This window comes from Macrobrachium rosenbergii, chromosome 39 (genome assembly GCF_040412425.1).
Source record: "Macrobrachium rosenbergii isolate ZJJX-2024 chromosome 39, ASM4041242v1, whole genome shotgun sequence".
In the NCBI taxonomy this organism is placed as follows: Eukaryota; Metazoa; Arthropoda; class Malacostraca; order Decapoda; family Palaemonidae; genus Macrobrachium; species Macrobrachium rosenbergii.
The window spans coordinates 808,336-823,185 of record NC_089779.1 but is presented as its reverse complement, the minus strand read 5'-3'; the positions used below and the strand labels follow the sequence as shown (position 1 = coordinate 823,185).

Sequence of the window (14,850 nt, the reverse complement as noted above, 5' to 3'; positions counted from 1 at the left end):
TACACTTAAGTCAGTGTCTTGAGGTCACAGGCCAGGACAGCTGTTGATCCGGACTCCAAGGTTCATGGTCATTATTCAATGGCGTTATGGGGGCTTGATTTTTTTGTTTTATGTCATTTTATGTGGTAATGTGTTAAGTTTTTCTGTGCGTCAATTCCCATTCAATTTTATACTGTGTGTTTTAGTTAGATGATGTAAATATTGAATGCATCTTTCTTATACGAGACACCATCTCCTTTTTTTTTTCTGAGAACACTCGCATGCATGCAGTGCATTGCTTCAGACACACACACACACACACACACACATTAATGTGAGAGAGAGAGAGAGAGAGAGAGAGAGAGAGAGAGAGAGATGAAGATTCTTGCACTTGAGGTAAGCGAGTTGTTATTGATCGTTGTTTTATGAAAGAGCACCAAACTGCCCAGCGTCTTCCCAGTTGCCAAGGAGACAAAGGAAAGCGCCCCCTGTGTGCCCGAGATGGCTTAGTTGCCTGGGAAGGACGGCGTCAGAGGCACGCCCAAATGAAGGAAAGGGAACGGAAGAAGGGATTTATCTGGTGGGTGGGCGAGGCTCAGAAAGATGAAGCCCTAAGATTGGAATGGGCTTTTATTTTTGGGTGGGGGAGGGGGGGGCCAGAGGTTGGGAATGGAGGGGGTGATGTTTGGGTTTTGTGAGGACCATCTTCCTTTACGAGGGCTACCAAGGCCGAAAGGTAGAGAAGTGAGGTTTATGTAAGAAGGGCGTGCCAATAGGGCGTGCCATTTGCCTCTCGCGCCCCAGGATGGTCTTTCCTTCAGGTTGTGTCAGCGATTGTTCAGACACAGGAAACGATCACGAAGAAGTTAGAAATGTTCAAGTAACTCGTATCAAAGAGAGGTTAGTTTGAGACGAATGGGTTTGTCTTTTTTTTTACGGAGGGGATCGTAAGTGTGGGTGTGATTAAAGGTTGTGGGTTCTAGCTTGAATAATATATACATACATACATACATATATATATATATATATATATATATATATATATATATATATATATATATATATATATATATATATATATAGCCTATATGCTGAATTCCTTTCTAAAAGGGCAACTCCACTCAGAGTGTAAGACAAACCCATATAAACCAAATAATATAGGAAATTCTTAAATCTCATTCTTATTATTTGTAGTTCAGAGCACCTTTGAAGTTGTAAAATATCGCAGTAAAGTAATAAGTTTTGCAACGCAAGAGAAGCAGCTGATAAAGTACTGTGCGGTTCATGTGCTGTCACAAAATCTCAAGAAAAAAATATATAAGCATGAGAATGTATCTGAAGTATTCACGAAGAAATACCCTGACTTATGGTACAGTTTGTATTTAGGAAATGCTGTATCCTGTGTCCTATTTGGCTGTTATTATAATTGACTGTTATTTTACCAAGAGGGTTGCATTCCGGGGGAAGGAGGGGGGGGGAGGTGTTCCAGCCTCTATTCTCCATGTAACCACCCACCTAAGGGAGAAATTCGACCGTCGGCAAAAACCCTCTCAAATCTGATCATCCTCGTGAAAAAAATATTCATTTTACCCCATTTACTTACGGATCTGAATTTAATAACCGTATAATTTGTCGAGGAATTTATCGTCATTAAAATTCGGGCGTAGTGCTGTAGGTGGTTGCCCCAGGAGGGAAGTCGAATTTTTCCGGTCTGCTGTCAGCTTTATAACGTGGTATCGTTACTTTTTTTTTCTTTTTAGTTTTCTGTAACAAAAAAAACTATTGAGATGGCTTTTTTCTGTCCGCCCTCAGGTCTTAAAAACTACTGAGGCTAGAGGGCTGAAAATTGGCATTTTGATCATCCACCCTCTAATCGTCAAGCATACCAAATTGCAGCCCTGTAGCCTCAGTAGTTTTGATTTTATTTAAGGTTAAAGTTATTCATGATCTTGCATCTGGCAACGCTGTAGGATCGGCTACCACCGGACCGTGGCTGAAAGTTTCATGGGCCGCGGCTCATACAGCATTATACGCTGTACAGAAAACTCGATTGCGCCGAAGAAATGTAGGCGCATTTTTCACTCGTTTTTATTGATGATCACTTGCATGAACGCATACATACGAGTACACACTCGTCAGAGTGAAAGCACACAAAGAAACGTGGCACTCAAGAGGAGATATTGTAAATGGCCCCAAATTTCATAGTGTCATTCACACAAGATTTCTCATGCTTTTTATTACACTAAAATAAATAGAGGCTCACAAAATTCCCATTGAAAATCGCGTAATACGCTCTGAAATCAAGTGTAAATGGGGTTTTTGACAGGGAGTCGGTCATTGCATTTGGTCGCTCTGATTCATGCCAAGTGGAGCCATTGTTATCGGGCTCTTGCGCCATTTCCTGGAAGCCGTGCGCCCGTGACGGAGAGCGAGGAATGGATTGCTCTGCTATGCTCTCCTGTCGCAGGGTTGTCAAGATTCTTATGATCGTCAGTGATGAAACACTTTTCTCAGGCAGCAAACATTCCTCATTTCAGATTATAATGAGTGTCTTCACTTCGCGTCAAATTAAGGTGAATATGTCCACGTGTCGTTTGTGCAAACGCGATGGTACATTGCGACATTGTTCGTGTCTCGTTTATATCGTTGCTCGCTCTTCGTGTGCGTGTGTCGAATGTCGTTTGAACTCCAAGCGGTCTGTGTATTAAGGGGCCTGTGCTATAGAAATTCTCTCTCGCGCTTCATCCTTCATTCCTCGTATGTATGTGTGTATGTGTAAATATATATACACATACATATACATATATATATATATATATATATATATATATATATATATATATATACACACACATACATACACACATATATATAGGCGATATCTTTTAGGAATTAAAATTTTATTAGCTAGTTAATAAGGTCGTCATGTGGTCATTGTTCTCTCATCTGGTTATATCGAAGGATATAGCCTCTCTCTCTCTCTCTCTCTCTCTCTCTCTCTCTCTCTCTCTCTCTCTCTCTTGTTAGTGTTTTAGTACACTAATAGTGACGCATTTGGAAGGAGTGTTGTCAACGCGTTGTCTAGGTGTGAGCTTGTCGTCTTGGAGATTTCCCATAGGGATGTAACTTAACGGGTGATTGAGATAAATCTGTCGTAGCTTTATGTCTAATGCACGTGCCTAGGTACGGGAAACGATTCAGGCCCTTTTCTTTATAATTCCGTTTTTTTTTTATTCCATTAACCTGAGGAGCGAATTACAGTTTGTAGTTAGTTGGCTGTGGTGGGTCACGGGCAGGTTGGAAACTTCACACACACACTCTATATATACATGTGTGTGTGTGTGTGTGTGTGTGTTTTAGCGCCCAAGAAATGCGCATGCGTAAATTCATTCCTCTCCGTAGCAACAGAATTCACTGGTCGCACATTGTGCAAGAGCTGTTAGCGTCTACTTCAGTTTTGTTCCTTCGCCTAAACACGCCCCACCCCCTTTTTTGTTAAAAATGTTTTCACCATAAAGCAGTTTCTCCAAATAGACGGTGGTGCTAGAAAATCATGACAGCAATCACGTTTAACCTCTTGACTGCTGAATCGGATAAATTCCCTCGTAATTAGCGAACACAGCAGCAGCAGCTTTGATGCCAACGCAGAAAGCTAATCAGACTTAATGGTTAATATAATTACGCAATTCACCCTTATCCATAAACCTCAGAACCCACTCATTTTCTTTCTGGATTTTCCTGGATGTCCCCAGAGGATAAGAACTTCTTGTTTGTTGCCGACATTATGCGGAGGTACTCTTCTTAAAACGGATATGCAGACTTTTTTTTAGATTTGGATAATTTGTAGCAGTTCACTTCAGCAGTTGCCAGCTTCTCTTCAGAAGATGTCATAATTTTATTGTTCATTTAACCTCTGTTGTTTTTCTTTGGAAGAGCCCGTGCTCTTTTCTTTTGTGAGTGAACATTTTCGTCTTTAATTTTTTCTCAGCAATCTTCTCCTATTTGAGACAGTTGCGGATAAGCGAATATTTATATACTTTTATCCGGTTCCTCCCATCTCCATGCCTGTGGAATGTATTCTTCCACCGCGTAACTCCCAACAACCCGGTTTTGAACTGTTCGCAAAAACTAGCTCTCGGGAAAGACTTCATGGAGTCTGTATGGCCGTCATAGTCTCTCTCTCTCTCTCTCTCTCTCTCTCTGCAGTGTTAGGTCTAGGGGGGTATATTGTTATTATCACAGAAAAACTGTTCATGAAATACTGAAAGAATTAATTGGAAGCCCTTTCGGTAGGTGAGCTTGAATTTGAGGGCGTGCCTTCTATAGGACGTTAGTGAAAGACAGCAATGGAGAGAGTAGTCGTGTGTATTAGACGAATTAGACGAACACACGAATAAAAGAAAGATGAAGCCTTCCTTTGTATTCTTTTCCAGCGTGGTACAAGCCAAATCTGGAATCATTCATTATCTGCTTTGGGTGAGGAGGCGTAGAATTTGAACGCCACCTTCACCGACTGACCACTTTCGCAACTCACAATCATTGAAAGGAAGAAGGCTTTCCAACAACACTTGTGTGTGCTCCCTCCCACCCAGGGATTATCCAGTAGATCGTGAAATGCTAAGTACGGGCATGAACTAACGAGGAGGGATGGGAAGAAAGGAGTAGGAACCCTACGTGGCCTTGACATCTGGAATCTCTGACCCTGACTTTCAGTAAAACGAGGCAGCGGTGGTGGGGGATGAGAGGGTTGGTGGCGGGGGGGAGTGTGGTAGTCAAGGCGGTTAGATTCCTTGGTGGGAGTATTGGAGAAAACTGCTTAAGGCCAACTGGATGCTCATAGGCCTACCTTGTTATCAAGGATTTCTCTCTCTCTCTCTCTCTCTCTCTCTCTCTCTCTCTGTTTGTTACACACACACACACACACACACACAAGTACATAACAAAGCATAAGGTCTAAGAAAAAACTCATTTCAAGTAGAAACTGATGTAAAAGGAAGAGAAAAAAAATAGAAAGGTTATGAAATGAAGCAAGAATTTCAATGCATAATGAGGAAGCATGGCGCTTGCGCAGCAAAACGCGTTCAGTTCTTGCAGATATTTAAAATCAAATGCTCGTCGCCATTATCATCAAAGGGATGGGGACACCGGGAGGGCAAACCGGATCATTCCGGTTGAGCGCAGGTGCGCTCGACGCTGTCGAGACAAGAAATGTATACAAGTTTATAGCCTAACGTTGGCCGCTGTCACAGAACAGAACGCGTTTGCCTCGGTAATCAGTAATAATATGCAAGAGAACCATGTTAAAAACTGGGCACTCTTGTTAAAATCATAGTGATATATTAGAAGAAACCTTTCGTATGCCTTTCATGCATGTTATTTAAACTGAGCTTTGTACAGTAATATCTAATGGGAATTTAGCTTTGAAGTACTAGACAATTAAATTGGATTTCTTCATATTTTAGACGCAATCTTCATTACTAGGTAGTTTTAGGGTTATGAGTATCATGAAAATGCTAGGCCTATTGTTGTGCCGAGTGAACGCTCTGGGTATATCGTTCTTTTACGATTATTCCGGTTCCCTAAACGTTTGTCATGACACGATTTATTTATGACACCAGTGAATGGCCCTTTTTATAACTGCGAGAAGAACAAAGGAGGCACTGCCTAGGCATAACAATAACTTGGTTGGAAGTTGCTGTTGTGGCTGAGCGTGATGAGGAATACGATGTAGATATAACAGATAAGGAATACGATGTAGATATAACAGATTTGAAGGGACAGGTCTTTTGCTCCACGAAAGTACGAGTTAAATCTTCCAAACTTAGGAATCTAGACTCTGGCTTAATTTACGCACATGAATGAGAAAAAATTGAAGTAAATAGATATTGACTGTTGAGTTAAGGAGGGGTGGGGGGAGGATTGGAGTTAAGGTAAGGGGAAAGGAGTAGAAGTTTAACACTGCAACCGCAGTTTCCCAAACCCCACATCGTGTTGTCTCTTTGGGTAACGGATGACGTCATGGGCTGTATTAGGAGCAAGAGCCTGTGCTGACACGAGGCAAGTTGATGTACACGGTGGATGGGCTTCTCACGTCAATTTTTTCTCCAATCGTTAGGCTAATACCGATACTTTGGTTCACATGCATTGTGGTTGGGTGTGTGTATGTATGTATGTGTATATATATACACATATATATATTATATATTGTATGTTTTGTAACAGAAGGAGAAAAAGCCAAAAGTACCGTCGAAACGAAATATGCAACCACCGCAAGAGTATTTACGTTTATATGGCACATTTTAACCTTTAAAGTGGCCGTTTGTATTTTGAATTTTTTACTTACTTACTTAATAATTGAGTACGCACGCTCAAGCACCGTAATATGTATCCCCACAGCATCAAGTATTCAAGATCTAAAGCTCGTAAACATGTAAATATACAAACTGTACGAAAAATGACGCCATTGACAGTAAAATTGAGGCCCCCGGAAATGAACAAGCTGAAGCCCGGAAATATACCAACCACTACCCCTCCCTCACTTGCGGACAAAATGAGCACCATGCTCGTCTCTGCTCTCTGGCATTATCACTAGAAATAACATAAACTGGATCCAATTAATCCTTCCAGGCAGGCGTTACTGAAGAGCCGCATATGCGTCTACTTGCCTCGTAAAACTCCCATTACTTTTCCTCCCTCCTTCCGCGAACTATCCTTCCTCCCGCCCTCCCCTTTATCCTTGACAACACCTACATCTATTCTTTTCCACTTCCGGAAACTAGAGCGCAGGACTTTCAAATATTGTTGATCGACGGGAGCCAGGAAGTACATAAGTTTCGATTTGGTCTGAAAGTAACGCCATCGAGCCAATGGCGATGCTCGTCTCTTTTGACGGGTGTCACTCGTTACACTAAAGGAAGATCGTTCGTGCATGGAGTCCAAGTTCGAAAGAATGCAAGTTCGAAAGAATGCAGTTGTGTTGTGTACTGTACATCATGGTATTCTACAGAATACATTGGCACTTATTGAATTATACGACTGGACGCAATTTTAAATGATTTACTCTTGAATTCTTTGAATCGACCAAAGGAACACTAGACTAGGTAGTGATAAAAACACGACACTCGGCATTAGATTCTTTCCTCAGTTGGAATTCGGTGACCTTTAGCCACGACTGGTGACCTTTTATTTATAAACTAGTGAAATCGTTGACAAGGGATGACCTCGAAAGCTTCACTTAATTAAAATACCTGTTATCAAGGATTACATCAGACTAGTTCAGAAAGTTGGCATATTTGAAAAGCTTGACAGCAAAATGTAATTGTCTTATCGTATATATATATATAAGAGAGAGAGAGAGAGAGAGAGAGAGAGAGAGAGAGAGAGAGAGAGAGAGAGAGAGAGAGACGCAGATCTAGTTATGTAAATTAAGCAGAATGATTTTCAGAACGCCGCTGTTTTTGATCGAAGTGCCGGATGTATCTATGTGGCCTCCTATAAACTTGATTAGACGAATGAATCATTCGGAACGCGTGTTCTACCAGGTGCTCAACGTACATGTTTGTTTACCACTGTAAGGCACGCACGTTTGGGACAGGTGTTCTATGATTACATTGCTCTCTAGATGTGCGCCTGCGAACACACGTATGTATAGAAATTGTTTGAGAGTAGATTATTTTGTATTTTACGATTATAATTCATAATAATTTGTTTCTTGCTGAGATGATCTACAAACGAGGGTCATATGTATCGATTCACGCTGCTTGATTTTCCCCTTTTAAGTCTAAAATATCTATTAGTTTATTAGTCTAGCTCCTTCACTCGTACCAGAAATTGTAAATTTAAGTACCCATCTTTCTTCAACCCACGGAACAAACTCAGTTTCTGTGATCTTACGTAGCTTGGCTTATGAATTGCTAACGGTCTAGCAATTAGTTCTTCTAAGTTGGTACTATTCTGTTTCCCTCTGTAAGTGCAGAAGCGTTGCGCACTTATTTTCGCCGGTCGCGGGCTGTTCAAAAGCAAGCCAAAAGACGCGTTTCAGCAGGGATGCATTCTAACCTAACCTTCCCCTAACGTAACGTGCCCTGACCTGGCCGGTTCCCCCCCCCCCCCCACCGTGACATCGTGCATATATAGCAGAACGACGTTGCGCAATTATCCTGCAGTATTCCCTATTTTGCCTATCATTCCTTAAAACACGTTATTAAAAAAAAATAAAAAAAAGTGTCCCACCAAACACGATTTTACTTTTCTTCTTGACTGAACGGTTTCAGTATCGGCGCAAAGTTCTCTAAGTCTAGTTAATTCCACTATCATTAAGTAATGGAACTCATGATATTGTGGTTGTGATGTTGCATAGCTGTAGAATAGGCCTATGTTCGACACACGGAATGTTAAAAACCTAAGCTTTGCAGAGAACTTAACGCATGAAATCGATTATCTCTTAACACTCGCATTTTGATTTTGTGGTTTTGGCGTTCCTTAGTATAGGTCTGGTCACGGTCTTAGGCAGTGGTGGGCCTGGTAAGGTGTTTCCATAGAATGCATTTGTAAGTTTAGTAGGTGCGCACTTTTTTCCTGTAAACGATAGTAAAATTGTTTTCTCAATCAGCATCGTAACAAAGGCGTACACTGATACACACACTTGAACGAAAAAGACTCCTTACACGCACTTGCACTAAAATAATTTGCATTAACTACCTGACCAACGGTGTAGGCTGGAGGACTCTGATTATGGGCCACCATGGCGTTGAGGTCTCCCATTCAACGAAGCGCCTGAAAGTTACTTCTGTCGTGCCTGGAACAAGAGTTCCTATGTGGACCCGCTCCTCTGCCAAAGGAATCACCAGATGGAGTGAGTGTAAATCGAATCCACGACACAAGCACACTTATCCAAAGTTCTGCGAGAACTGCAGCGCTGGCTCACCTTCAGACGATTTTTATCCGGTCGACCTCTGGCGCTCCTCCCCTCTGGACGTGGCCCCGCCTCCCGTTTTACGTCGGCCTAATCCACGTAGCGAAGGAATTGTCACACAAGTTTATTTTGTCGTGATAGTCGGTGACCCAGAGGCTGATGGGTTAAAAGGAAAAGGAAAATGAGATGTGATTCATTTGATAGGTATCGGACATATCAGTTTGACGTCACTGCAATCGTCACAGAATGTCAGCCAATGGGAGGCCCCCGAAGCAGAGTGGTTGGTGGCTTAGTAGCATCCCTATGATCCCTCTCTTGGGATATCTCACCTGGTAACTCAGCTGACCGGCCTTTTGTAAGTGGCCCTCACTTTACGACAGTCTTCGGCAGGAATAAGACATGTCGACGGAGCCTCTTGCTGTGCTTAGAAAAAAAAAAACCACGAGACTTCTCGAATAGTACAGGCGAAGTGAATGACAGCGATCTATTTAAACGGAAATGCACGTCGGTCTAATTTTTCATTGTCCTCATGACGAAAAGAAAACAATTCGATTTTTCTTAGCTTTCCTCATTCACTTGATCACGTGCTGCTCCCGAAGACTGATACAAGCGAGACGAAAGAAGGTAGACACGGAGTGAGGGAGGCAGACAGCTTCCTTGGCCCTGAGAATGGAAGTTCAGGGCAGCGTGCGCCACAAACGACTCCGATTTCAGCGCCGAGAATGTGACGCACCGGAAAGCATAATGCTAAAGGATTTTGCAAGCGTACGGCGTTGTTGTTTCTCTCAAGACCATATCGATGCGGATGGTTGTTATGTAATTTTTTTTTATTACCAACGAAGAGGATTATGGTTCACTGCGTCTTTGGACATTCAGGTTACTGTTGTAGACGTATTCCCGCATATTGTCGTGAACCTACCCATACGTCTATCCATCCATACACATACATTCATAGATATACTGTACGTGTGTATATACTGTGTATATATATGCATATATATACATGTATATGCATGTATACACATATATATGTATTATATACATAAGAGAGAGAGAGAGAGAGAATATGAGCAAACACTTTATCAGAATCACAATTTTCAGTGACGAAAAAATTATCACCACGTTCAACATTTTGATTAGACAGTAAACAAAACCAGATATATCCACACACAAACGGACGTGGTCGTACTATGGTACTATCGCGAGAGGATGTTACGAGAGATGTATTTTATTGTCCCAGAGGTTAACGTCTTATTTGGAAATTTGTTGAAAGCAGCGGGAAATCCTTCACACGTCTCAGGAGACTTTTCAGTCTTCTGACGGAGACTGACTTTTTTTTTTCTTACCGTTTGTGAGTCGACGTTATTGACACGAATAGGAGTCGACACAACTTTCTGAATGCTTCTGTGAAATTCTTTGCTACTTTTCTACACACGAGAACACGTTGGGAGAAAATGATACATCTATAAAGTATATGTATATGTATATATATAATGTTATTTAAATATACACTGTTTAAACTGATAAAAATGAAATCAAGGTCGCGCTTCAATTTCAGAAGACTTTCTCCTAAGGCATGTTCTGACGGCAACATTCAGTAGCGAAAGAATTTTGTATTTATAAGGAAAGTATCATTTTGGGGTGTGTATTATATATGTATGTATGTATTATCGTGGGGTTGTGGAAATAGGGTGGATGACAGCGGGTTTAGCACCTGCCATGTTAAAGCTAACATTATAACCTTCAACAACCAGCGATGAGTTGAAATGAGGTCTGAATGACAGCGAAGTAAGTGACGCGCACTGACTTATAGTTGAGTCTACCTTAGTTTTACCAGGCCACTGAGCTGATTAACAGCTCTCCTAGGGCTGGCGCGAAGGATTAGACTTATGAACCAAACAAAAACTTCTTTCAGTTTTCTGCTGAAGATGGAAAGAGAAACCCACAAGATTCTTGTGTATAACTTGTTTACTGGTAAATATTTACATATTACTTTGATCTCGAGCACTTTCAGGTCCTAACTGTGACCCTTTTTCAAGAGATGAGGTAGTCAAGCTGGTTCAAGGCCCGGCAATCTTCTTGAACCAGCCTGACTACCTCATCTCTGAAAAGGGTCACAGTTAGGACCTGAAAGTGCTCGAGATCAAAGTAATATGTAAATATTTACCAGTAAACAAGTTATACACAAGAATCTTGTGGATTAGACTTATTTTACGTGGCTGAGAACCAATTGATTACGTAGCAACGGGACCTACAGCTTATTGTGGAATCCGAAGCGCATCAGAGCGAGAAATGAATTTCTAGTGAACCTGAAGAAACATATGAGGTCAGTTCGCACTGACCTTGAAGAAGCATTTGGGAAAGCTGATATTATTTTTAAAATGTATGATAATAATATCATCAGAAGTTGAAACCTATCCATACGGAACAAGCTCACAGGGGCCATTGACTTGAAATTCAAGCTTTTAAAGAAGGAGCTGGGAAATAGAATAATACCGTAGAGTATTTAACAGTAGTTGAACTTTTAATCTTTTATTCGTAATTCAAGTTAGGTTGCAGTTAAATACAGGTCATTTTCATGGGAAATCGTAAAGTAAGGTTGCAGTTAAATGCAGGTCATTTTCATGGGAAATCGTAAGGTAAGGTTGCAGTTAAATGCAGGTCATTTTCATGGGAAATCGTAAAGTAAGGTTGCAGTTAAATGCAGGTCATTTTCATGGGAAATCGTAAAGTAAGGTTGCAGTTAAATACAGGTCATTTTCATGGGAAATCGTAATGTTGCAGTTAAATACAGGTCATTTTCATGGGAAATCGTAAAGTAATTCCTGAAGCCCTTAACAGTCACAAGAAATGAGTCATAATCACTGATTTAACTGCGACCAATTACCCAAGCCTCCCAACCTTGCTCCGTATGGGAGAGTCGCTGATAGCCATCTCGTGAAGATTCTCTCTCTCTCTCTCTCTCTCTCTCTCTCTCTCTCTCTCTCTCTCTCTCTCTCCTCTCACACACACACACACACACACACACACACATATATATATATATATATATATATATATATATATATATATATATATATATATATATATATATATATATATATATATATAAATATATATATATAAGCAAACCCACTCAGTCCTAAGAACGCCATGGCAAGCATCAAAGAGACCTATCTAAAATGTCTCAAGAACAGTTAACAGGAAGGTTTGATTGCTTCAGTTATGCCAGGGATGCATGACCTAATGAAGAGTGTTGCGTGGCTCTCTTCCCTGATGAAACCTCTGGCGTTACTCACCAGGCACTGGCACCCAACCCTTCCCCCCAAGCCATCCTTCCTCCCCTCCCCGCAAGCCATCCCTCCTCCCCTGACGACCTCACCTAGCTGGGCACCGCATCCACACCTTTGCTCACTTCCACTTGCAGGTGTGTGCGTGTGCGTGCGTGTGCGTTCGGTGGCGTGCAAGTGCACGCTCTTGGAATGAGTAATTTCTAAATTGTAAAGGTGCTCACTGATGAACTCTCACCATTTCCATCTTCTCTCTCATTTCACGCAGTGATATTAATCGCCGTGGATATGCTCTTCTGATGATTTGGTTGTGTTTAATTGTTGCTCAAACTTGTTTTGCTCATTGCTAATAGATGTTACTGTTTTTTGAACACTTGTTACTGGTATTGTTGGTATTTTGCTTCTCTCTCTCTCTCTCTCTCTCTCTCTCTCTCTCTCTCTCTCTCTCTCTCTCTGTAAGTTGTTTTGATTTTCTTTATTGGAGGTGATTGATTGTTTGATTTGGCCTCATCGCAAGTCCGATCTCACTCTTGCAAATGGCTACTAGTTTTTTCTTCAGAAGATTAGTTTTTTTTTTTTTGTATTATCATAGTTCATTTTTTAGCATTTAAATGTGGGTGTTGAGTCATGCGCCAGATGTAATCATTTTCTTTTTCTCCAGTGTATAACATTACTTATTGTCCTAGTTTTAACATGGACACCTGGGAGTTGGTTCGTTTCTTTGTTTCTTGGAAGTAAATTGATAGTTTGAACTGAAATCTTTTAGACTTCTAGGTATTGATTGTTTTATACTCTTCCATTATTTGAAAAGTGGATGAAGTACCTCGCTTTTGCAGATATTGTTGTGACCCAGTTACTCCAGCTTTACAGTGCGTGGTCCATATGCATTAACACGTGGTACCTGTGATGTCTATTCCTTGACATTCGGTACCTGTTGTAATTTTGGGAATTGCTCAGACGGTAGGAGGCTACCGTGTTTTTCCAAGTACTCTCTCGTCAGAACGAGAACCAGGAAGCTCCCATTGCCGCATTTATCCTCTGCTTTTGCATCAAGGATGAGACTTTGTGTTAAAAAAAAAAAAAATCCAGTTACAGCGAGTTCGTATCCGCACGTCGGTCCGCCTTACATTGCATCATTCACCTTTTATCCTGCACGTTCTTTTGCTTTGAATATCAATGCCTTTTTTTCCCTGACACTTTTGCAATACCGACAACCCTGTCTTTTCTTGGTTTCCTGGTGTAGGCCCTTGTGGAACTCGGGAATAGAGAACCCAGCCGTCTCCCTCTAATATTGTGACATTTTCTGATACTCGCAATGTAAGTAGTTTTGTTGATCAGCTCAGTGCTCTGGTAAAACTGAGGTATACTTAACTTTTAAACTTGGTGTTTAAACCAGACTTCTTTACTTGCTTATGCAAATGTATTAGAAATTAGAACGAGAGAGAGAGAGAGAGAGAGAGAGAGAGAGAGAGAGAGAGAGAGAGAGAGAGAGAGAGAGAGAGAGAGAGCTATGTATTTACCTTGATATTTATATGCGACAGCAATTGAATCGACTCTACAGGTAAGACGAAGTATTATTTACCCGAATTTTGTGTTAACTGTTCCGAAGGGAGTTTCGCGCCGGGAGGTACGGCATCGAGGACCTTCGTCATTGCAGCGCCACTTTTCTTGTGCCCACCTGAGGGTGCCTCAGATCTTAAAGACTACTGAGGCTAGAGGGCTGCAAATTGGTATGTTGATCACCCACCCTCCAATCATCAAACCTGCCAGATTGCAGCCCAATAGCCTCAGTAGTTTTTATTTTAATCAAGGTTAAAGTTAGCCATGATCGTGCGTGTGGCACCGTTATAGGTGCCAACAACGTAGGCCACCACCGGAGTGTGGCTGAAAGTTTCATGGGCCGTGGGTGAGAGTTTCATACAGCATTATAAGCTGTACAGAAAACTGGATTGCGCCGAGTGCACAACAAATAGCAATTTTCTCCATAAACAAACAAACACAAAAAGTTAAGTATACCTTAGTTTAATCAGCTGATTAACAGCTCTCCTGCGATTATTTTTATAGAGCAAACTCTGAATATGCTTTTGCTGAAGTAGGCCAGGCACAAGTGTCTGCTTAACATTTGTGTTGACGTCACCATCCTGATACCAAGAGAAAGATTAAGCTGTCAGAGTGTAGTGTAATTGATTGTTTAGGATTATTTATTAATTTACAACAAAGTAAATACAGTTATGATGGCAATAATGACGCGAGTACGCAGTAACTGGCCTAATTCCAAACCGCCGCTAGCCTTGCAATCTTAAAAATGCTTCTTGTCGCATTTGTAAACTCAAGTAACCGTTGTGTCGGGAGGCCTCATTTCACCCATATAATCATTGGTTTCTCATCGCTGTCATAATGTTATCACTTATCATACACTTATGAGCAGCTAGAGTCTAGGAATTTATTTTCGAATTTTCTAATCGGTCGGCGGAAGTCTCGACAAAATTAAACCTTATTGCTGACATACATCTGTCAAGATTCCCAATGGTAACACTTTGATAGTAGATACACACATGTAGTACTCCAGAATATTGTATTTCTATATGTTGTTGAGACTGTATTTTATTGTTACCTCAGCAGATTTATAGTGTTGTAAGTTTATTCTTTTAAGTATTTTATTTAGTG

At 41.1% G+C, this 14,850-nt stretch overlaps 1 protein-coding gene and 1 long non-coding RNA gene across 2 annotated transcripts in view; one reads left to right on the top strand and one right to left on the bottom strand.

The window, feature by feature from the left end:
* Positions 1-9,596, bottom strand: part of LOC136825625 (sodium-dependent phosphate transport protein 2B-like) — a 37,015-nt gene extending 27,419 nt beyond the window's left edge. The window contains exon 1 of the mRNA XM_067082219.1: positions 8,680-9,596. Coding sequence (XP_066938320.1) covers positions 8,680-8,742 — 63 coding nt within the window. The 5' untranslated portion in view covers positions 8,743-9,596. The remainder of the gene's footprint in view (positions 1-8,679) is intronic.
* LOC136825627 (uncharacterized) overlaps positions 1-14,850 on the top strand; it is a 315,565-nt gene that overhangs the window by 22,375 nt on the left and 278,340 nt on the right. The window lies entirely within an intron of this gene.